This window comes from Melanerpes formicivorus, unplaced genomic scaffold (assembly GCF_026170545.1).
Source record: "Melanerpes formicivorus ecotype bairdi unplaced genomic scaffold, bMelFor1.0.p_v2 SCAF_10, whole genome shotgun sequence".
In the NCBI taxonomy this organism is placed as follows: Eukaryota; Metazoa; Chordata; class Aves; order Piciformes; family Picidae; genus Melanerpes; species Melanerpes formicivorus.
The window spans coordinates 13,056,373-13,079,300 of NW_027142362.1; the positions used below are offsets into that span (position 1 = coordinate 13,056,373).

The window sequence follows — 22,928 nt, forward strand, 5'->3', positions numbered from 1 at the left end:
TTTAAACAGGCCTCTAAAAGTTATTTTTAAATATTTACTGAGAGGGCCTGTGGTTCTCTAACCTGTTTGATTTTTCTTACAATATCATAGCCCAGGGAGGCAGTCATGTTATCTTGATTGCTTGAAGAATTGCAGAGATTTTAAAGTCTGCTATGGGCCAAGCAGTTCTAAATATTATATACATTGAACAGAATAATAATCACAAGGGAAACTGGCAATGTTTTCCTTGAGTTTTTGCTTCTGAGTACATGAATTTTAGGAAGTGTACTTTTCCCTGCAGCACAGTTTTTCATTGTTTCATGTGACACTTAAGGGAAAAGGGTGTAGGAGCAACCAGAACACTACTATGAGAACTGAAACCTTGTTTTGTTAAGCTATGCAGTGGCACATGTAAATATTCAATATGTTCCTAATGTAATTGTTGTTGTTATGGGTTCGTTACAGCAGTACAGGAAGAGCCAGGGAAGGTTCTGATATGGGTTACAATACTAAACATAAATTGGCACAAACAGCAATACTTCCCTCTATTTTGCTCTTATTTTATTTTTAGTGAAAATAAAGTTACACAATTAGAGCCAAAATAAAAGTGGTTGATAAAATACTTGATCCAGCAAAAGAAGGAAATTGCCAACAGCTCTGCTGAGAGAAGAGTGCTAAGCACCTTGCAGGATTGGATCAATTGTGCTGCTGCATGGAAAATGATCACACCTCAGTAGTTCACATGCAGTTGAATCACAACCACTGGTACTACTGCATTTATCTTACTATTAAAATGTTACTCTTCTGGTGCTATCTGTTGTGGTCTAATGAATAATCTTTCACATAAACTAATTTTTGCCACTTAAGACAATTCTGACTACCAGTTCTTTGAAAAGTCACAATGTTCTTTGTTTACCCTAAAAGAAGTGACTTTTCCCTGGGGCTTTTATTCACTGTTCATTTGCCCACAGGAGCACCAAAGATAGCCATATTTTGTTTCTCTCTCCTGAGCTATGAAGATGAAGAGTTCTGAAGACAGCATGCTACCCAGCACTGGTTTCTGTCTGTCTCCTTTTGAGTCCTAATTAGCAGCAATATCATTAATAACATTAGAGTTATTAATGGCCCCAGCTGATGGACACTAATCCTGAGCATGGTCCATGTGCCACATGACTGTAGGGAATAGGCAGGAGAGGCAGAAAAACAGGACTTAGTACTTGAAGTCCTCTATCATTTGGAAGAACTTGACTTAATTTTGCAATGGACTGTGGACAGTTTGTTAAGAAACTGCATCTGCTTTGCTTAGATTGTAACAGAAAATTACTGAAGGCTAAAATGTAATGAATTCTGATACAAGCTTATGGCAGCCCCTCAGGTCTCATATTTTGGGACTGCAGCAGACAAGATCCCAGGAAGCATACTGAATCAAAACAGCTCTTGTTGGTGATCAGGTCAGCAGAAAGACCTAATTTGATTCATGTTTCTGACTTGTCATGGAAAAAAAATGTGCTGGACAGCAATCATTTTGTTCTCTTAACATTTTGTTTTATTTGCAATTGATAGAATCCTGGATTCTACTCGAATGCATTCATAAGAAGGGTAGCAGAAAGCTAGGATAATAGATGCCCTGCTAGTGTAAGGCAGGGCATCACATGCTGGCAGGATCGTGTTCCTCACCTCGCTCCACAGAATTACTCAGCTGAGTGTTTGCTGCTGTTGGCAAAGTATTTGCTGGCTCCCTACACAGTAACTCTTCTTGCTGTTTGAGCTGTGTCTGATTTGCAGGATCATCACATTGTGTGAGGCATGGATGCTAGAACACATATGTAGACACATACCCATTTTATCTCTGCACAATGAGTAGATAAATCTGTAGCACATTTTATCTCTGTCTTAGTGAGGAAAGTGCAGGATACATCTCCCTTTCTCTTTTGCAACCCATTGCTTTCATGAGAAAGATACAAACTGTTGTTTATACATGGCTTCCATGTCTGCTACAGACAATGTAGAGCACTGGGAAATCTCCCTATATAACTTCATGTCATTAATTCTACTTGTCAAAGCCACAGTGATACACTTTCCTTCCAGCAAGAATTTGTGTTTGGTAAATATTTTTGCGCCAAATGTTTTGCAGCTCCACAAATGCTGAAAAAGTTGATTTACAAGCACATAGCTCCTGTTCTGAGATTTGAGCAATGTTTTCATAATTAATAAATTAAAATCCCTGTTTTAAATTAGAGCCATGCATTGGATTCTAGTGCCATGGTTGCTGTGAATGCATCTTTCCAGCCCTGTGATTTAGAGGCTTTCCCTTTCACTGTGCCTCTTTGTTTTCAGATCGAAATGAGTGTCAAGAAATTCCCAATATCTGCAGCCATGGGCAGTGTATTGACACTGTTGGAAGTTTCTACTGCGTTTGTCACAATGGATTCAAGACCAATGATGACAGAACAATGTGTGTGGGTAAGTATATCAAATTAAGCTGTACTTGGGTTTCCCCTACAATAGTTATTAAGTCTGGCCTTTCTGTCTTAAGGAGCTGCTTTGCAAGAGCCATTTTCCACCAGCAAAGGTGCAAAAACAGTATAGCTGGCAGCTAAGGATTATAGGAGGCTGGTAATGAAGAGCATCTCATTACAGCAGAGCAAACCTTTAAAAATACTTATCCTGCTAATGCTTCCATTTTTCAGGAAAAGGTTCCATTCTTCTTGGAATTTTCTGAAGCATCTTGTCTCGTTTATTCCTTTAGGCAAGAAATTTAATAGATGAATACAGCAATGCAACAATTGTATACAGACAGCTTCTTAACAGAGTAAGGGAAGTCTAGATTTCTTGCCAGAAAAGTGCCCTTTCCAGAAACAGAGTTGTCTTCATAAAGGAGGAAATTCTGTATTTAACTCACTCACAGCTGTTAATGTAGCATCTGTCTGAGCAAGATGAGATTTTGGAATGCTTGTGATCAAGGATAGCTTAGACTTCCTTTGAAAAGAATGGGATAGGAACCATTAAGATAAGTGATTGTTGAACTCTTGATTGCACTTGTAGATTTTAATGTCAAATATATAAACCTGTGTTAAATCTTCTTTTGGGGAAGGTTTCTTCCTTCTGTTCGCTCTGTTGACAGTGGATTATTTCTCTTGTCTATGGGACAGCTACAAACTTTCTTTTCCCCATCAGTGATTCAAATGCTATGTGCTTGACTTTTCCTTGTAGATATTAATGAGTGTGAGAGAGACGCCTGTGGCAATGGAACCTGCAGAAACACCATTGGCTCTTTCAACTGCCGCTGCAATTTGGGGTTCATCCTCTCACACAACAATGACTGCATAGGTAAGAGGAGCTGAGACTAGTTACATGTCTCTGATTTTATACTTCTAATGAAAGTACCATTAGTGTCATCTGTTGTATTGAATAAAGTTGCACCTTGCATGATCAATGATTAATGACAAACCCCAGGTTCTTCAGTCTGAAAAGACCTTTTTGATTATGCAGCGATCACTTTTCTATAGCCTTTTTAATGTTTGCATGTGATATATACCATTCCTTTTTTTCCATTCTTGCTTTGACAATTTTATAACATAGACCAGTAACAGTATTTCTCCTCTGCTTGCTTTTGAAGCAGGACATTATTTGCATTATTATCAGTTACTGTGCTGATACAGAAACAGAAATCTCACCTAACCAATTTCACTTGTTTCAGGTGTTTCTTATACATCTTTCAATGTTATTTTTCTTAGATGTGGATGAGTGTGCAAGTGGAAATGGAATGCTCTGCAGGAATGGTCAGTGTGTGAACACAATTGGGTCCTTCCAGTGTCTTTGCAATGATGGCTATGAGGTGGCTCTGGATGGAAGGACTTGTGTCGGTGAGTGCTTTCTTTTATGGTAGGAAATGATCAGATAGTCATGGTAAGATCAGAGGAAACTGTCCTACTGTCATCATAATACCTAGCAGAAGAAAACAATGGCAAGGGACGAGAAGAGGATGCTTTTCCTGCTTCTGGGAGGTTTGACCATCAGGTTAATGGAATCAAAATTCATGTTGATTTATAGAGATAAAAGCAAATATCTCAAATAAATCGTCTTTCTTTTCTTTTAGATATCAATGAGTGTGCATTGGATCCTGGGAAATGCTCACCAGGCACATGTCAGAACTTGGATGGATCATTCAGATGTATCTGTCCTCCTGGATATGTCCTGCAGAATGACAAATGTGAAGGTATATACAGAATAATTCTTCTTTTATCCCTTTACTAGCTACTCGCAGTTGTTACCACTTTCATCTGCATCTAAACATGAGTAATGTTTAGTCATCTGTGGCAGAGTACAATTCTGAACTGTAGCCACAAGTAAGTCATTTCCCAGAAAACTTCTCACCAACTTTTGTTGGAACCAGAACTACCTGATCTGATCCCAAGAAGAATCTAATCCCTAATGTTTGTTTGAGGGTATGTTATTAAGGTTTGCCCACTGCAAAAGGAGTTAAAATGTAACCCTAGATTTTACCTCTGGATTTCTTGGTCCTCTTTTCTGTCTGTCCATCTTTGTTTGACCTTTTCTTTTCCTTCTTTTCTTCTTTTTCCCTTTCAAATCTGTTGGGTATCAGTGATGATGTAAGGTTACTTATTACACAGTAGGACTGCCCGTGTAAACATTTTTATTTCTCATCTCTTTAATTACTTTTCTTACAGACATTGATGAGTGTGTGGAACAGCCAGAAATTTGTGCCCTGGGCACCTGCAGCAACACTCCAGGCAGTTTCAAATGTCTATGTCCAGAAGGCTTTGTGTTGTCTTCAACAGGAAGGCGATGCCAAGGTAAGTTCATTCCTGTTTTCTGGCATTTCAGAATTTGTTTGCTGTTTTCTAAGATCCTTATTAATTGCCTGTTTCTAATATAACAAAGAGACTCTGGACTTGGAGAGTGTTTTTCACAAGGAAAACATGATAATTCTGTAGTTGGGGCCAGGTTCTGTCTTGCTCTAACATCTGTTTGTCATTAAAAAGAACACTGCAATAAAAGAGGCGAAGATAATGTTAAATGCACCAGGTTAAGTGAGGAAATTACATTGCTCTGCAGCCCTTTCTTTCACCCCTGGAAGAAATATTGAGGCTACCTGGACTCTGTACAGACTGTGACATGTCTGACACAGGTGGAGCATGAGCACAGGCAGGAGACTGCTACAGTACACTGCTGAAAGCAGCTTTTCCAAGATTAAAGCTGTTCTTAGCACTTACCAAATACATCATAGCACTTGTTACGTGCTATTCTTCTCCACAGATGTGTGGGTGGAAACAAGATCGATGGGAAAATTTTGTAAGCAGTGTTGTGTGGACAATAAGCCCCCATCTGCTTAGCGAAGTCTGAAGCGTTTCTTGGCTTCTAGATTACCACATACACTGTTCAAAGCCTCAAAACATGGGCACTAAGCCAGAGATGAGATTCTGAAAGCTGAACATCTAGTAATGAAAAGCCACAGGTTAGTTTATGCTGCGGATAAAAGATACATACATCAAATTAGGGAGGGAGTTGTTTTAAAGACTTTGACAATGTGAAGTAGATGCATTGTTAAATGTCCTGTATGCAATGTGCACAGTGGGAACCACTGATGAGGAAAAACCTTTATAAGGACCTCTGCAGTTATGCTTGGCACAGAATGGTGATGCTTGTTGACACTGTAGTGTGTTCTTCACTTCACAGTGGGCTAAATGAAACTGTGGTTTTGGTAAAAATTAATCCAACCTGCAATAAACCTTCATCCAAGTCTTCAAACCACCATGCAGTTTGGCACAGTTACTTCAGTCAACCTCAAGAAAGCAGAATGGCTGGTTTAGCTGTGCTTTAGTAGCTTGTATAAATGAGGTTTCTACAGTCTGAGGATGTTGTTTCCTTGAGGTAATGAAAAAAAAAAAATTACATAGACACTTCCCCCAGGAAATGAATAAAAATGGTAGCCTTTCTTTATGGAAACAGGCCATGGTTTCACACATATTGTCAGAGGAAAATGCACACTTGTGTGTATGAACTTTAAGTGGGCCTCCCTCCATCCCTTGTAGAAGACTTCTGATTTTTTCCGTGTGTCTCAGGCCAAGCAAAGTTTAGTTTAAAGCTTCCCATTACCCAGGACTTCTGTAAAATCTGGACATTGCCCGGCATTGATGCCGCAGCCAGAAAGCTGAATGAGCAGCTGCTTCCATCATTGCCCTGTTGCTGTGCCCCTGCCAATGCAGGTTGCTGCCAGCTCTCTCTCTGCTGGGTGCATGTGGTCTGTGATCTCAGCTCTGCTCCTGGTTACCCAGCCTAAGGGAGTAAAATACAGTGCTTCTGGGCCAGTTCTCTTTGTTTGTGTGTATTTTGGGGAAGAATGAGGAAGGAAAGTGTTATTGAAAATTGCCTCTCATTTAACACTGAACAATATTATCATTGCAAGTTGATTAAAATCTCTTGAATTGAGTGATTCTTACTAAGAATGAAACATAAATGAACTAAGACAATATTCAGTTTTTACAAAGCAGAGTGAGGGCAAAGCTACAGCTCTTCCATCTCTGCTGGACAAGAGAAAACCCCATCCTTCTCCATGACTGAAGTGAGACACTCTCCCATAGCTTTCTGTCACTGGGGTAGGGAGCTCCCCCTCCTCTTCAGGGCTTCCCCAGTGGGAAACAGTAACAGTCCTTCTTGATAGGTGAGAGTTCAACGGTTTGTTGGGGGTGTCCCCTATAATTTTGCAGTTAACATCTCTAAGTGAAAATTGTGTCAAAAGCCACCCTGACAGCTCATAATAATTTTTTCTCTCCACAGATCTGAGAGTAAGTTACTGCTTTACCAAATTCGAAGATGGAAAATGTTCTGTGCCGAAGTCCCGAAACCACTCCAAACAAGAGTGTTGCTGTGCCTTAAAGGGTCAGGGATGGGGAGATCCCTGTGAGCTCTGCCCAGAGGAAGCAGACGGTGCGTTCTTGAATAAGTCGCCTTATTATCCCGATAGCCTCTTGGAACTGAAAGAAGATCGGGATTCTTACAAGAAGGAATTAGGAAAAATAATCTTCCACAGGTGTTCAGACCTAACATTGTCGTTGCTCTCTGTAAAGCAGATGCCACTGCAGTCCCAAACAACTATATTCCTTGCATAGTCCAGTCTGAGGCATAATCCTTGTTTGTTTGTAGGTTTGTCAGTGTGATTAGGTGCTGAATGTTTTGCTTTGGAGGCATTACATACCGGAAGTGGAAAGTAGTAAGCAGGTCCTTGATAAGCTCTGAGTGGAAATACTTGTAAGACACAAATGGAATTCATTGAATTGTAAATAAGTATAGGAAGGGATGCCATAAATATGAAATGTAATTTTAAAAAAACAAAGCAATCCAAATCACCCTGGGAATCACCTTTTAGATTTTGTGACTACATTTTGGTATTTAAAAAACTCTAAATCTGCCATCTCGTTGATACGAATGACTTGCAAAAATAGCAAGGAATGACAAAACACAGGCCTTGGTGAAGGAAAGCCTCCCTGGACTGCTGCTAAAGAAACACTTTCCTTTGTTAGTACCCTTTATAAGACTGAGTAACCAGGCACCAAGCAAGTTAACAGGCCTTTGTGCTATTGTGCTGCATGTCACTGAATGGACTTTAATTCGTGCTGACAGACGAGGTTAACAGCGTTAGTGGTTTCAGCAATACACTGATACAGTTCATTTTGTTAATAAGTCATGTAGATGCTTTGCAGACAGTTCTCACAAAAGCCAAGGGATGAAAAGTGAATCAAATGTGCCAGCTGCAATGTTCCTCCTAGGCTGAGCGTGTTTCATTACATTGCCCAGGAGCCTTTGAACCAAAGTCAGTGGGAAAGGCCTGGTATACATTGCAGCATTTCCTTGAAGTGTCAGCACACATGTTTTTTGCAGGCCAAACTTTCCCCAAAGGATGATATCAAGGCCAGTTTTCTCATCCTTTAAAAAAGAAAAATCTTTAAGGTATCAGTCTGGGAAATTAATATCTCAGCATGTCATGGACAGTGGAATTGTTTCTTTTTTTAAAATACCCAAACACTTAGTTGTTATTTCACACATGTTCTCCACTGCCCTCTGAATGCAGCTGAAGCATGTGTGCCACCTCAGCCTCCTGAAGGCCTGAGCAGCACACAGGTATTGATTGTACGGTCAAGCTGCCCAGGGCTGCATTTCCTACTTGAAGCCTATCAGTGTGCCAGACACTGCTGCTGTTAGTGCAGGTGTACATCTGCATTTAGGTCTGTTTTGTTCAACCTCAGCCAAGATGAGCTGCAGAAAGTGGAGCAGTTGTCTATGACTGTATTGTACTGTTGGCACTGGAAACCTCTTTGCAACCTACTGAATTTGCAGAAAACAAAGCAAAATCTTGTCAAGGGTTCTGTGATGTTCTGAGCATGGTTAGTAGAGAATATACTCAGCAGTGTCTTTAAATGGTTTGAGTTACAGTCCTCAGTCCGTCCATCTGCTTGTGATACAGATTAAAGGGAAGTGATGGAAGATCAGTTTCAGTTGCAGGACTTTTATTTTTTGTGTGTGTCAGACTCAAAGCTGGAGGAGTTTCTAAAGCTGAAGAGCCTTTATGATTACACACATGCTTACTGCTTTCTGGTCCACTAGAGTGGAAATTTAAGACTTCTTATTTATAATAATGCTGCAAATGGGCTGTGCAGGGAGGTGGTGGAAGCCCCATCCCTGCAAGTTCTTAAGGCCAGGCTGGATGTAGCTCTGGGAAGCCTGATCTAGTGGAAGGTGTCCCTCCCCATGGCAGGGGGATTGGAACTAGATGATCCTTGGGGTCCCTTCCAGCCCTCACAGTTCTGTGATTCTGTGAATATATGAGGTGATTTGCCCAGGTAAACAAGTACATGCTTTTTGCAAAAAGCAGAGAATGACTTGTTCTCAAATGACTTACATCATCTTTAGTCATCAGAAAACACTCAGAAAACTTTGTGGATTTGGAAACTTGAGTGGTGATTTTACTCTAAACTGAGACCAGAAATTTTACTCTGTTACTTACTCTGTAGCTAGAGGTTGGCATGCTTTAAGGAACTATTACCTGGTGATTACAGATTAGATTGGGCCTTCAGAAAGTGTTGGAAGTCTTTCATTTACAATAGAAAAGAGTAACTACAGTAACTAGTACTGATACTTCTAAAATGGAAATAACTCTGTTAGTTTGTTCCTGAAGTTAAATAATGCAAATTATTCACAGGGTCTTGCACATACACGTGTCAGATGAAATGTAAAGCCAGCATGTAGTTTTTACATAAATGTAAGATAAAATGACAAGTCTGTACATTCACATACTATATTTCTGGAGCTGAACTTGTGTATAAATTGCTATCAGTGGTTACTTCTGTCACCCATGAGTATTGCTGATCACAAAGATGGAATTTAACATGTGGTCTGACTTGTATCTTTGTTTTTTTTCTATAGAGGCTTTCAGGCAGATTTGTCCATTTGGAATTGGCATCCTTGTTGGACCTGGTGATGCAAGACTGGGTAGGTGCTTGCACTGCATGATGCTGTTGTTGCAGGAGTATGCAATTTTCCACCCATAAGACATGCTCCTTTTCAGCTGAGAATAACACCTCTGCAGCTATTTCCAAAAGCCATGAATTGTAGAAACTTCTCTGCATTTTTTGATGTATTTGTAGTGATTCAAAATTCATGCATGAATAGCTTGTGTATCAGAAATCAGACTTCTTTCAGAATAGCATGTTGGGCTTTTTAAATTCTGCTGAGCAGACTGGGGTCTGTTGAATGGATCACATAGCATACCTGCCTTTTCTTATGCAGTGTATGTAGCCTGTTTACAGTAAATGGTTTTAATCCTCCAGAAGTGCACACCACAGTTTCCCACATCCCTTCAGTACATTCTGTTCTTTCCCAAGACAAACAGCACTTCAGCTTTGTTGGCAAAAGTTTTCATTTCAGGAGCGCTGGATGACTACTGCTTTTCATATCTGCTCCTCTCCCTGTAGCCCCAGTTGGAGAGAGTTTTTATCTGACATTTAGAATCAGTTTCTCTTCTGCATTCTGAAGCTGGCCTGCAGCACAAATTCTGTGCCCGCATCATAATATATGAAAAGTCAAATATTAGATTTATTTTTGTGACCTTGGGGGAATATTTCTTGTCAGAGCAACACTTGTTCTTTGAGGAAAATCTAAAAGCAAGTGAAATGAGTTGCACTTACTGTGTTATTTGTCTTTCTGATTAAGATGTGGATGAGTGCCTTGATCCAGATAACTGTAAATTTGGGCAGTGTATCAACACAGATGGGTCTTTCCGCTGCGAATGTCCGTATGGTTACATCCTAGAAGGAGCTCAATGTGTGGGTAAGTACAGCTGTTTCACCTTCCATTTATAGAATCTCCTGCATTAAGGGGTAATGAGGTTGCATTATTATAACATCATGGACTCTGCATTCCCACGGGTGCTTAAAACCTGCCAGGGCAATCTGCTCCAAGTTGTTCCTGCTCTGACTGAATGTTTGACCTGGATAACCTCTAGCAATCCCAAATTATGCTGAGAGACTATGACTCTAATTCAGTCACTTAAGAGAATTCTTGGATTTTCTGGGTTTTGTATCTTTTGGGCTATACATCAGCAATATAGATTTGATACCTTTTTGGTTGTGTATGACCATGTATTTTTGCCTTGGTTTAACTGCTTACAGATACAGATGAATGTGCTGTTGGAAACCCGTGTGGAAATGGAACTTGCAGGAATGTGGTGGGAGGCTTTGAATGCACTTGTGTTGAGGGATTTGAGCCTGGACCGATGATGACCTGTGAAGGTGAGACTCCCACATGTTAAGGACTGTTGTGTGCTGAAACGGTTTCCTGGTTTTGGAATGGACTGGGGAGAGCAAATCAGTGTAAAAACCAACCAACCAACCGAAAACTAGACATTTGGAACAATGTGTCTTTGTCTGAGGAGGATGCTGGGATATGGTTGCCCCAGTCCTTGAGTGAAGAGTCACTGTGGATGGTGAAAATAGAACATAGCCTGCTTAGATTTGCTAGGGAAGAAAGAGAGAATCAACCAGAACATATAAATGCAGTACTAGGCAATTGCCACGTTACCCTAGGTTGAATATTTTTCATGGTTTAGTCTCTTATTTCAAAAGTAAAAATGAGAAAATGCATAAATAGGGGAGGAATAAGAAAGATCAGAGTTATAGAAGGGACATGCCAAAAATGAATTAATTTGGACTTTTTCAATGTGGAAGATGTGGTAGAAGGCATCTATGATTTAAATCTATAAAGCCACAAGTGTTAAAGGTACCATAAATGGGGGGAATGTGTTAAGACAAACCAAAGCCATCATTTTAATATGTGTAGTGCTTACTTTGGTTGTGGGAGTCTTTGCTGCAGAATATTACTGAGGCCACAAGTATAAACTGACACAAAAATAGACTGTGCAAATTCATTGGGAGATCCACCAGTAGAAATTAAGCTTGATAGTTTAGTTGTGGCTTTTGGCTGTGCAAGCCCTTAAACTGAAAGGCTGTGTCCTGTTACAAGCAGAGAGAGGAGAATGGCCTAGGACATCCTGACACTCTCTTTTGACCTGACATGGCTGTTCTGAAATTATCTGCAGCAGTCTGTTTGCACGCCTGTAAGAGAGAATGCTTCTGCTCTTGCATCAGCTTGCATTAGTGTTATGTACAGTTAGAGCTTCACTCACTTCCCTGTGGCATTTGGGTTGAAGCTTGAATGGCAGAGGAGGAGTTAGCAGAATGCATAAACATCATTAAGTAGCAGTAATTAGTCTGAGTATCCCAGAGTGTAAGCAAATGCACTTCAAAGCACTGTTTCTAGTAAGGTGGTGGGTTTATGGAATTCAATTTGCAAAGAAGCTCTATTAATGTATCTAGAGTTTAAAAATAACCAGCCATAAATACTAAGCCTAGGTGTGGAAAAGATGCAGTTTTAATTGAGACAGTGTTTTAGCAGCATGGATCTGGAAATTATTTCCATTGGCTGCTTGCCGTTGACGATACTGAAACTTCAGGTAGCTGTGCAAACATCCTGCCGTGCCTGGTGCCTGCTGCTGTACACACATCCATAACGAGTGGAGCCATGAGTCCCCAGCTATTCAAATTTAGCCCTTGGTAAATGGGGATCTGTGAGATTGCCCATACCTAAAACCTGTGCGCTCAAGCCTGCTGAGTGTTACAAAAGCATGTTTCATTTCCCCTGTGGTCTTTGTTGTTCCAAATCCAGATGTCAACGAGTGCATTCAGAACCCTCTGCTCTGTGCTTTCCGCTGTGTGAACACTTATGGATCCTACGAATGCAAGTGCCCCTCGGGGTATGTTCTGCGGGAGGACCAGAGAATGTGCAGAGGTAAAGCTCCTACCAGGCTCTCATGGTTAAGAGAGAATGATTTCAAGTTATGCAGGCATAGAGGTCTGACTCACTACACTACTGAGCCAAAGTTCTAGTCCCAGGAAGTAACTGAGTCAGAAAGCATTTGGGATGAAATTCTATGGTTTCCCTTATGCAGTTGATTGTATCAGCCCTGTCCTGCTCATAAACATGTATCTGCATAAAGTGAGGTCATATCAGATGATACGGCTTTGTCTCGCCCTGAAAAGGGGCATTCGAGAGAAATCGGTTTCCTCTGGGCTAGTATATCTTATGATTAGTGTAGCACAATAGAAGTTTGATTACAAATGAAATTATTCCAAAGTCAGAGTTTGCTATTGTGAATTTCTAGGATCATCTCTATGTACTGAAGTCTAAACCTTGTGTTTTAGATCAGAATGAGTGTGAAGAAGGAATTCATGACTGTGACTCAAAACAGATGGAGTGCAAAAACCTGATTGGCACCTATATGTGTATCTGTGGACCAGGTTATCAGCGCAGACCGGATGGGGAAGGCTGTATAGGTAAGTGACACTGAAGTGTTGAAGCTCTAGGCTCTAGTAGCTCCAAGTTCCTTAGTAAAGCTGCATATTTTGGATTGATTGAAATACAAAGGAGCTCAGGGAAAGAATTACACAGCTACCTGTGTAATGGATCTACCAGCGCCATACACACTGTTGCTGCTCAAGTGTGCACACAGATGGGCAGTGAGTAGAGAAACGACGTGGCTGTGTCTTTACAGTCACTTTGTATTGCTGCTGCTGAGTGCTCTGATTCAGGAAGTGGAGGATTTGGCCCATTGCTCTAAGCTCATTTATCTGTGTTAGCATGGATGAGAGTAGATCTGAATTGGTTTTAAACTTCAGATGGCATTCAGAAGCGCAGCTGTAACTCTGAAAATTTTGGGGAAAAACAGTGTGGAATACATCGAGAGAAAATGTAGTAACAAAATACACAGTACTGAAAATTGCATGCAAGAGAATTCCTGTTTTAAAAACAATGTGCAAGTTTAACCAGGCAGAAGGTACAGCTTAAGAACTCCATACAAGCATCTATAAGCTGTATTAATCCAACAATGGACTTGATTTTTGTTGCATCATTTGAAATACACAGATGAAAATGAATGTCAGACCAAACCTGGGATCTGCGAGAACGGCCGTTGTCTAAACACAGTGGGAAGTTACAGATGTGAATGCAATGAGGGATTCACTGTCAGTGATGCCCAGAATGAGTGCCTTGGTAAGTCACACATAGACACTCTAATGAGCTATCACTTTGATAGCAGAAATTGTGGTTGAAATTAAACTTAGCAATGTGTAGTGAGTGCAGAGGCCCTTGAATTTACATGCCATCAGTCAGGGGCCTTTGTAAGTAGGTGCCCTCCTGCAAGTTCCTTCTGTTTATGTTTACCGTATGCCTGCTTCAGTCAGTCTGATTGGGTGAACTTAATGACTGTTTGATGGTTTCAGTCAGCAGGGAATTGCTCAGCCTTTTCTTTGGTCCTGATTTCAAGCCAGTCATTCTTCTCTGGGTTCAGACAGAAACATCTATTTTTATAGATGTAGCATAACTTAGCGTCCACCTTTTGCTGCATCATAGTCTCTTCCTTACTGTCGATAGTCTTTCACTCTCTGTTCCACAGTCCCAGGGTGAAGTGTGCCCTTTCTTTTATATTTCTGACTAAATTCCTAAGGTCTCGTGACCATGTTCTGGAGGTCATCACTATTAGGATTCTCTGTGATGCATAATTTGTCTTCCAGACAACAGGGAGGGCTACTGCTTCACTGAAGTCTTACAAAGTATGTGTCAAATCGGATCAAGCAACAGGAACTCTGTCACCAAGTCTGAATGCTGTTGTGATGGTGGCCGGGGCTGGGGACAAAACTGTGAGATCTGCCCCTTCCCAGGAACTGTGGCCTTCAAGAAACTTTGTCCTCATGGCCGAGGATACATGTCTAATGGAGCAGGTACTGGTTTGTCTGTTAAAGCCTCTCTTAAACAATGCTAAATTAAGTAGTAAATTACAAACTGTCCTTTTGCATATTTGCACACAGTGGGATACTAAATATTTTGTATACCAGTTGAAATTTTCTGAGAGTTTTTATGCTGAGAGAGTTTGTGGAAGGAGGGAACACAGCCAAAGGCCCTGGATGATGAGGCACCCTTCCCACCTTGGCAGATACTTATTTTGTATTCTGGTTGATTGACAAGCATTTGAATAGCAGTTTGCACTCTCCCTTATGACTGTGTTGTAGGTATGGATTAAGACCTATTTATGTACATGAAAGTTGTGTTTGATTTATGGAGGCTAATATATAATCACCTCCAGTTGTTCACTCCCACTTAATACTTCTCCTTAATCTGTGCAATATTTCGTTGCTGCATGTCATTTATGATGTGTGGGGGTTTTTTCATGCCAGGTCACAAGAATCTATTGAAGCTCTATAAAATCAGTTCTTGTTCCGTTGTGAACCAACCCTCATTTAATTGCAGATATTGACGAGTGTAAGGTTATTCATGACGTCTGCCGTAATGGAGAATGCATCAATGAGAGGGGATCTTACCGCTGTCATTGCAACATTGGCTATACTACAGATTTAACTGGCACTCTCTGCATAGGTAAGTTTATTATTAGGATGTATGTACATAAAGTTTATTACTGAGTGATGAAGAAGGAAGTACAAAGATTTTGGAAAAAGGGTAAAGAAAACGTCATTCATCAGAATGCTTTGGGAACGTTGTTCTCCTTCTGAGACCTCCTGAGTATTTTGAAAAACATTATCACAGGTCTTGGTTATCAGCACTGAGGCATCTGGTTTTGCTTCTTCTAGATTTGAATGAATGCAATGAGTCCCCCAAGCCTTGCAATTTTATCTGCAAAAACACAGAGGGGAGCTTCCAGTGTTCATGTCCAAAGGGCTACATCCTGCAGGAAGATGGGAGAAGCTGCAAAGGTAAAAATCAGGAAAAAGAATTTACTGCAGAGACTCTGTGTTTCACAGGCAAATACCACATCAAGGACATCTAAATGATGCAAATCTGTCTCCTTGATTCATGTGAGGATTTCCACTAAAGACAGTGGAAGTGGTCTTCACAAGACTGAGCTGATGTTTCAGTTCTTTGATCATCTACATGAAGAGTAGATCCACAGGGTTTTTTGCAGGGAGATGACAGCTGATCTTAAGAGACTTTGTGACTAATAGTATACATAATTGGTCTTATTTTGGTAAGTATGCTGCTTTAAGATGTATTTCTCGGGAGCAAACATATCTTAATAGATGTAAACATAAATGTGGTTTGGAGGACATTGTCCAGCACCAGCAGAATTTTAACCTGCCAGCTCTGCAGCTGAAAAAGTGACAGCAGGAGAGATTTCAAAATGTTCATTATAATTTCATTTATTTATCTATCTTGGTAGCAAAGATCTGAATGAGAGCACACAAGTAAGAGCAGCATTGATAAACTTGGCATGGGAAATGACAGCGTACTTTGTGATTAGCATTTCAATACTCCTTTTGGAGTAAGAGCATGCTTCAGTACAATACTGTTTTGCACTCTGCCCCTGCTTCTCACAAAGATGGGGATGTCCTGTTTATTGACTTCTGTAAGAGCAGACATTTATTATTATAGCAGCATCATTCAGACAGATGAGAGTGCTGTCTGTAATGCACTTTTAGCATGGACACTAATATATCTCTGAAGTCCCATTCATTACAAGTGGAGCTTCATGTGAGAGGAACTGAAACCCAGCATAGAAAGTGAAACATGGATTCAGAAGGCTTTATTTGATACATTAGTTCTTGGCAGCTGAGTTGTCATCCTCCACAGGCAGTGTAAGTGAAAGGTGTTTCTTGGTTTATTTTTAGATCTTGATGAATGTGCAACAAAGCAGCACAACTGCCAGTTCCTTTGTGTCAACACTATTGGGGGTTTCACTTGTAAATGCCCTCCTGGATTCACTCAGCACCATACAGCCTGCATTGGTGAGTGACATGGGAATGTAGACACAGGTTTGGGATTTATTACTGACTTTTTTTTTTCTGGAAGCATTGTAGCAACAAGGTGAAATCGACTTCCCCCAAAACCCCAAATGGAAACACAGGCCACATTCTGATCCCAGTCCCACCAGAGCAGAAGGTGCAGAGAGACCCTCCCTCCTACCTTCCCTTGTTTTCATAACCCAAAGCTTTGGATTTTGCATTTGCAAGAATCAGCAAAATCACCAATTTGTGATGTTTGCCTTACCCTTTGATACCTGTTGAGCAAAAAACTAGTTGTATTTCTGTTCTTGAGGTTCACTGCACGACTTGCATTAGCAACCACATCGAGGCTTTATGAAGAAAGCAGCATGAGTTGGACAGTCCTGCAGCTGTACCTCAAACAGACACCCACTGCAGCTGTGGAACAGCATTACTTCTTGCAAAACACTCACTCTGCTCTGCTAAGTGGGTCCTGCTTGTGGCAGTTGGGTGATCCTGTGATATTGGTGTGAATTTGGGGGTGCTTGAAGATTGAAACATCAAACTCCATATTCTTGGTGAAGAAAAGGAGTGTTTCCCTTCCCTTAACAATCATTAGTGTATTCAAATTAAAAAGGAGATAATGTAAGCTCTCCTTTTAGTGCCAAGTGAAAAATGGAGAGCACATTAGGACAGCCGTGTTACTGGTGTTTACCTCAGGTCACAAACTCTTCATTGTTAGCATTACTTCACAACAAGGAGTACAGAAGTAACACTCAGCCTTTGGTTTCCTCCAGATAACAATGAATGTGCTACTGAAATTAATTTATGTGGAGCGAAGGGCATTTGCCAGAACACTCCAGGGAGTTTCGTTTGTGAGTGTCAGCGTGGCTTCTCACTTGATCAGACCGGCCTGAGCTGCGAAGGTGGGTGGAGCATACAGTGCATTCAGTCTGGCCTTCTCTTGCTTTCCTTCATCTTCTCTCAGCCATCCTGTCAACTGGGGAGGAACCTATAAAGTAAGCACCAAAATCTATGGAGTAAACATGTACAGAGCGAAGGGGAGTGAGGTATAGAAATTTAGCAACAAGGCAGTGTTTGTCTCCTGGACCTGAATAGATACATTGCAGGATGCTAAGGAGATGCACAGGTACTTTCTGAGGAGATTTCATTTTAGTCTGGAATGGTTTTGTTTGAACATTTTTGGTTCAGTGAAATTCTGTTGAATCCTGCATGGATTTCTGAGACGCTTGCTAGGAACAGATAGTCTTGCATCACAAAGGTGACCTGCTAAAGAGAGAGTTAAAGGTCTGTAGGCTTTATTCCTCTGGGTCTGTAGAGCCTTCTCCTGGGGTAGAATTTTATTTGCTTTGAAAAGAACTATTTGGGGATTCCTGGGTTGGAAGTTTGGATAAGAGCCAGGGACTGTGCTGTGGAGCTGTGAGCTTTAGGAAAATACTATCCCAAATACAAGTGGCTTTCTGCTGTCTGTTCCATAGCAGAATACAAGAACTCTGAAATTCATGTCTGAATTTGAGCTTTCAGGGGGTTTTGCCCCTAAATTACTTGCTGTGTAGCCAAAAATCCAATCCTGAAAGGCCTGAAGTGGTTTCCCAGCACTGGTCAGGCTTTTGGAAGATCCTGAAATGCATCTCTCTATATATGATGTACGAATATGTATGATTATTTGTAACATGCTTTTCAAGTATAGTATAATCTGAGCCTTTCTCCCAAAACTCAGAGTGTATCTCACCTTTTTAGATGTGGATGAATGTGATGGAAACCACCGGTGTCAGCATGGCTGCCAAAATATAATTGGAGGATACAGGTGTAGCTGCCCACAAGGATATCTCCAGCATTACCAATGGAACCAGTGTGTTGGCAAGTCACTTTTTAGAATTCATCCATTAAAATGTTACCTTGGCTAGCATCAAGAAGTGAAGGACAGTGGTGCAGTTCGTTGTGTGTTATTTACTTGATTATAGTTTAGTAAATTCAGCAGTTTCATTACAAATGTGTGCTCCTGTGAAAGGCAGAGCGGATGTGAAGCACCTGGTAGCCCATGTCCTCACTCAACAAGTGTTTAACCACAAAATTATCCTTGTGGGTGATAGATGTTGTCTTTAACTTTGAGGGAACTTGTGTTACTCATGTAACTTGTGTTACTCATTTTGTGGTCTGAGCAGAGGAAGTCTTACTCGGGCATACAGCAGTCTCTGCTAAGACACCAGGTCCTTTCTGAGAGCTGATGCTAGGTTGAACCTGGAGGACTCGGAACCACAAGTTTGGATTGTTACATTGTAAAATTAAATTTCTAGCCTAAAGCATCTAAAATTCTACTAGAATCACACTTGATCTGTGCTTATATCATTCTTGCAACACTGACAGCAAATCAACTGTTTTAAGCCTCTTCTCTGTACAGAATTAAGTATTTGTCATATTTGAGCAAAGCTGCTGCTGTGTCTGAAGATGCTTTGGGATAGAGTTTATCACAAGTGCTTACAGGACAATTCTGTTGTTATAAATAACAAATGCTAGTGCTCTTTATTTAAGTAAATACACTGGTAATTAAAATGCTTATTTCTTCCCTACATAAATTTTGGTTCTATCCCAAGCCTCTGAGCCCTTGTAGATGAAATTGCATTACAGAGCACTGATGCTGGATATGACTTGGGCAGGCAGAACTGAGTCCTCTGCAGAAGTCATGGGGAAAAGTCTCTGAGTGTTTCATGAGTTTAGCATGTAGCATATTCAAACAAGAGAAGCATGAATAATTTTTCCTTTCATGACAGTTATGTGCATTTGTAGTCCTATTTAATGGGCTTCATACAAACTAGTCCTGTGTGGATACCCAGAGATGTGTTTGGTGACCTCTTTGAAAACAGAGTGCTTCATAACTCTTTGTTTGGCTTTCTTTGCTTTCAGAACATAAAAATGTCTTTGCTTGTTATCACTGTGGTGCTCTAGGGAGGTCTCTGCTTTTAATTATGCTTACCAAACCTCCTGGTATTTTATGCAGTCCTTGCTGTGATGTTTGTTTGCTTACACTCCAGTACTCCATGCCTGTAACATACAAGAGAACAAGGAGGGAGCACAGATGTGGTGTTTTGGGATATTAGTTACACTAGCAGTGGTTAGTGCTTAGCCCATTGGCTACTGCTTAGATTTGACACAGGGAATACAGTTTCACATCCACAAGCACTGGTATTTCGCCCACTGAAAGAAAGGCTTCAGTCTTGGCACCACAGTTACTGATCACCAGAAACTTCACCAGGGAAATTTCCACTGAGAACCACAACTAGGGGAAGACTCAGCTAGCGGTTCCACCCTCTTGAACTTGAGGCAGTTCAGGCAGAGCCCCGAAACTGCAGGGAAGAAAGCTTGTTTTCCTCCATTCTCATGGCATCTCTCCTTCCTGCTGGAGCTGAGCATGGCAGAGCTGTGTGTTGCAGAGCACAGGAGAGCAAGGCTGGTGCCTGATAGCACAGCTCACACAGAGGATGAGGCTGCCTTAACATTTTTCACTTCTCTTTCTATTTTTTTTTCTTGCAACAATCACTGAAAAAATGGAAACTAACCTCACTAGTGTCCACACTCTTGCTGCTATGAAGTGAGGCAAAGGGAGCATATCTCCTTCTGGTGTAGTGACTTTCTGTGTCCCAAATGTGCGTTCATGATGTTGACATATTGCCGTGTTAGGTGTGACAAATATTGAAATATTGCTCTAAGTTAATGGGAAAACTCTTACAGGCTTCAGTAACACAAAATTCATCCCTAGGCTTTAATACCTTGTGGTCTCCACATGTTCACATTGTAATGTCTGTAACTGTATATACTTAAGATACTGATCTAGATCTCCTGGGCGTACCACAGGGGAAGAATCAGCGTAATAGGTTTTTCCGTGACAGTTTCTTATATGCCTTGGCAATCCCAACTCTGCAAACAGTTTGTGTCTTTTTTAGCTTATTTAATGAAGTGTTCAGAGGCTTTTGATGTTGCTGCAACACATGTTTAGATAATCACTGAAGAATGCTTTGGTTCCTCCCATGTCTTGTATTGTGTGTGACTGCATCCCCCTGCCCTGGCAATTCCATAGTGCACCATGCTGTAAATCAGGCTGCCAGAAGCAAAGGCATTGCTTCTAAACAAGGAACAAACAGCCACATTGTTTGGAAAAAGACAATAATGATCTGCATCAATACTTATTCTCCTGTAACCTGGATGCTTGGGTCAGAGATGCTACTCTGTGCTTTACATTTCATCCATACAGTGTCCAGATGGCTTTTCTTAAACGTGTGCACACACACGCAACGTACACATGTAGCTGCTTTATCACAGAAAATGTGGAACAATAGCCTTTGGAGTGCTTCAAAGCAATTTGCCACATCAGACCAGAAAAATGCATATTAGCAACATAAAAAAACCCACACAATAAAAAATAATTTGCAGTAAAGAAGCCTGAGCTGACCCTGAACCCCAGTTCACACTACAGTGCCACCCTTGGGAAGAGAGCTGGTACCGAATGTGGCAATCTTTTGTATCTACAGTTGCTTTTATTTTTACTTTACTGCTTTTTTCTTGTGCCTCACCTGTCCCTCATATTTAAAGGTGAATGTGTAGGGAGGGATTTTCAGTGTCTGGAAAGGTGTCAGAGCTTGACTTCTCACTCTTTTTTCTTTAATGTTGAATAGCATTATGAATGTGGGATTACTGGCCCAGTTTGTTGGCTCTGCAAAGTTTTACTCTTGTTTCTGGAACAAAACAACAACAACAAAAAAAATTGCCTCCTCTGCTTCTCTGCTTTCCCGAGCATGAGCTGATGTGGCATGTAAAATCTTCTGTAGAGCAGCCCAAATGTTACTCAGTTGTATGACTGTAGTAATTTCCTAGCAACTGCTGCCCTTGCCAAGGATGAGACCAGACCCTGCTTTCCTTTTTTGTCCCTCTGATGTGGCAACATGCTTTGCAACAGACAGGACCTTTCTGAAGGGCTAGGTTGGTTTACACCTGAGAGTAAAAGTTAATGTGGTATGTCCTGCTTCTCTTGCAGATGAAAATGAATGCCTCAGCGCGCACATTTGTGGAGGAGCGTCATGTCACAATACGTTGGGAAGCTATAAATGTATGTGCCCTACTGGGTTCCAGTATGAGCAGTTTACTGGAGGTTGCCAAGATATCAATGAATGTGGTTCTGCACAAGCCCCATGCAGTTATGGCTGTTCAAATACTGAAGGTGGCTATGTCTGCGGCTGTCCGCCTGGTTACTTCAGAATAGGACAAGGGTAAGGGATTCTCGTTTTAAACCAACAGACCTAAAGAGGACCTAATCTGCTTCTTTCTCTGTAGTGTGGAACAGTATAACCAAGAGGATTGTCTCCAATGAAAGAGAGGGGCAGGGCTGTGGAGGTGCTCAGGGGCTGGATGTACCCACTGATTTTGGAGAAGAGAGAGGAGAAAAGTAACCAAGGAGGGGGTAGAAATGTGGTTTTAATGCTTAATGAAATTTAGTCAGGACTACCAGGTTCAATCACCTCTTCTAAGCTACTGCTTTCACCTCTCTCCTGCACACCCCAGCAGCTTGGCATGTTCTCTGAGCTTGCCGCTTGGGAGCTCACACCTTCACTGTGGTTTGTGGTGTATCATTTGTCTCCTTTAAAAAAAGTAACATAATAATAAACCCTCCACCGGCTCTAAAGATAAGTGGCTTCAGCCACTAGTTTTAATAACAATTCTGTGTACTCTAATGTCCTTCTGTGTCCCACATTCTTCTGTGTTCTAAATGAATTATTGATGTTTTCTTGGTAGATATATGCTATATCAAGAAAATGTATTTTCCTTTGCCCCAGTGGGAATGTTAGGGCTGTTCATCAAGAAGAACCAAGTGACTCACATGGAAAGCAGAAAGATTGTGGCTTAAGTTTTAAAAGTGACTAAAAGCTTTGAGCTACATTAATGAAAGGCCTCACTTTGCAGCAGTTTCTGAAAATTGGTGTCTTTTAACGTGTTCCAGGCTGGATCACAGAAATACTAACAAATTCTCATGGCTTAAGTCTGTGTTTTTAAAACTGTTAAATATTGGCAGGTCTCTCATGGGCAAAGCCTTGAGGAGCCACGTTCTTGAACTCAGAGGTAGCTGCATTGTGATTCAGTGAGAATTTTGCCCATTGACCTCGGCAGAAATCTTTCCTAGGAAATGAATGCAACACAATTGCTTTATTATTTGTATCCACAGTCCCCCAGATTCAGCTTTTGATAAGATCTGTGTCTCACTGGAATTAATTTTTAATTTCTTCCTTCCTCAGACACTGTGTTTCTGGAGTGGGGCTAGGCAAAGGTCAAGGACAAGAGCTTTCACTCAGTGGGGAAGTAGATGACAACTCCCTCTCCCCAGAAGCTTGTTATGAATGTAAAATCAATGGCTATCCCAAGAGAGGAAGGAAACGCAGAAGCACTAATGAAACTGCAAATGAAGCAGAGGTAACTGACCCTTTTGGGGGGAAAGGGTTTGTGGTTGTCTTGTGAAAACCAGTCTCAGAAGAAGGTATGCCAAGAGACACTCCCACAGGAAAAATGTACACTCCAAATAAAATAGACCAAAGAGCTGGG

At 41.0% G+C, this 22,928-nt stretch overlaps 1 protein-coding gene across 2 annotated transcripts in view; it reads left to right on the forward strand.

Moving 5' to 3' along the window:
- FBN1 (fibrillin 1) overlaps positions 1 to 22,928 on the forward strand; it is a 156,842-nt gene that overhangs the window by 130,087 nt on the left and 3,827 nt on the right. For both annotated transcript variants that reach the window (XM_068143780.1, XM_068143781.1), the window contains exons 46-65: positions 2,317 to 2,442; positions 3,193 to 3,309; positions 3,717 to 3,845; positions 4,079 to 4,198; positions 4,671 to 4,796; positions 6,781 to 6,930; positions 9,424 to 9,489; positions 10,210 to 10,326; positions 10,668 to 10,787; positions 12,220 to 12,342; positions 12,756 to 12,887; positions 13,477 to 13,602; positions 14,124 to 14,330; positions 14,857 to 14,982; positions 15,195 to 15,317; positions 16,230 to 16,346; positions 17,120 to 17,248; positions 18,084 to 18,203; positions 21,373 to 21,604; positions 22,625 to 22,799. In XM_068143780.1, the coding sequence (XP_067999881.1) occupies positions 2,317 to 2,442; positions 3,193 to 3,309; positions 3,717 to 3,845; positions 4,079 to 4,198; positions 4,671 to 4,796; positions 6,781 to 6,930; positions 9,424 to 9,489; positions 10,210 to 10,326; positions 10,668 to 10,787; positions 12,220 to 12,342; positions 12,756 to 12,887; positions 13,477 to 13,602; positions 14,124 to 14,330; positions 14,857 to 14,982; positions 15,195 to 15,317; positions 16,230 to 16,346; positions 17,120 to 17,248; positions 18,084 to 18,203; positions 21,373 to 21,604; positions 22,625 to 22,799 (2,681 nt within the window). The remainder of the gene's footprint in view (positions 1 to 2,316; positions 2,443 to 3,192; positions 3,310 to 3,716; positions 3,846 to 4,078; positions 4,199 to 4,670; positions 4,797 to 6,780; positions 6,931 to 9,423; positions 9,490 to 10,209; positions 10,327 to 10,667; positions 10,788 to 12,219; positions 12,343 to 12,755; positions 12,888 to 13,476; positions 13,603 to 14,123; positions 14,331 to 14,856; positions 14,983 to 15,194; positions 15,318 to 16,229; positions 16,347 to 17,119; positions 17,249 to 18,083; positions 18,204 to 21,372; positions 21,605 to 22,624; positions 22,800 to 22,928) is intronic.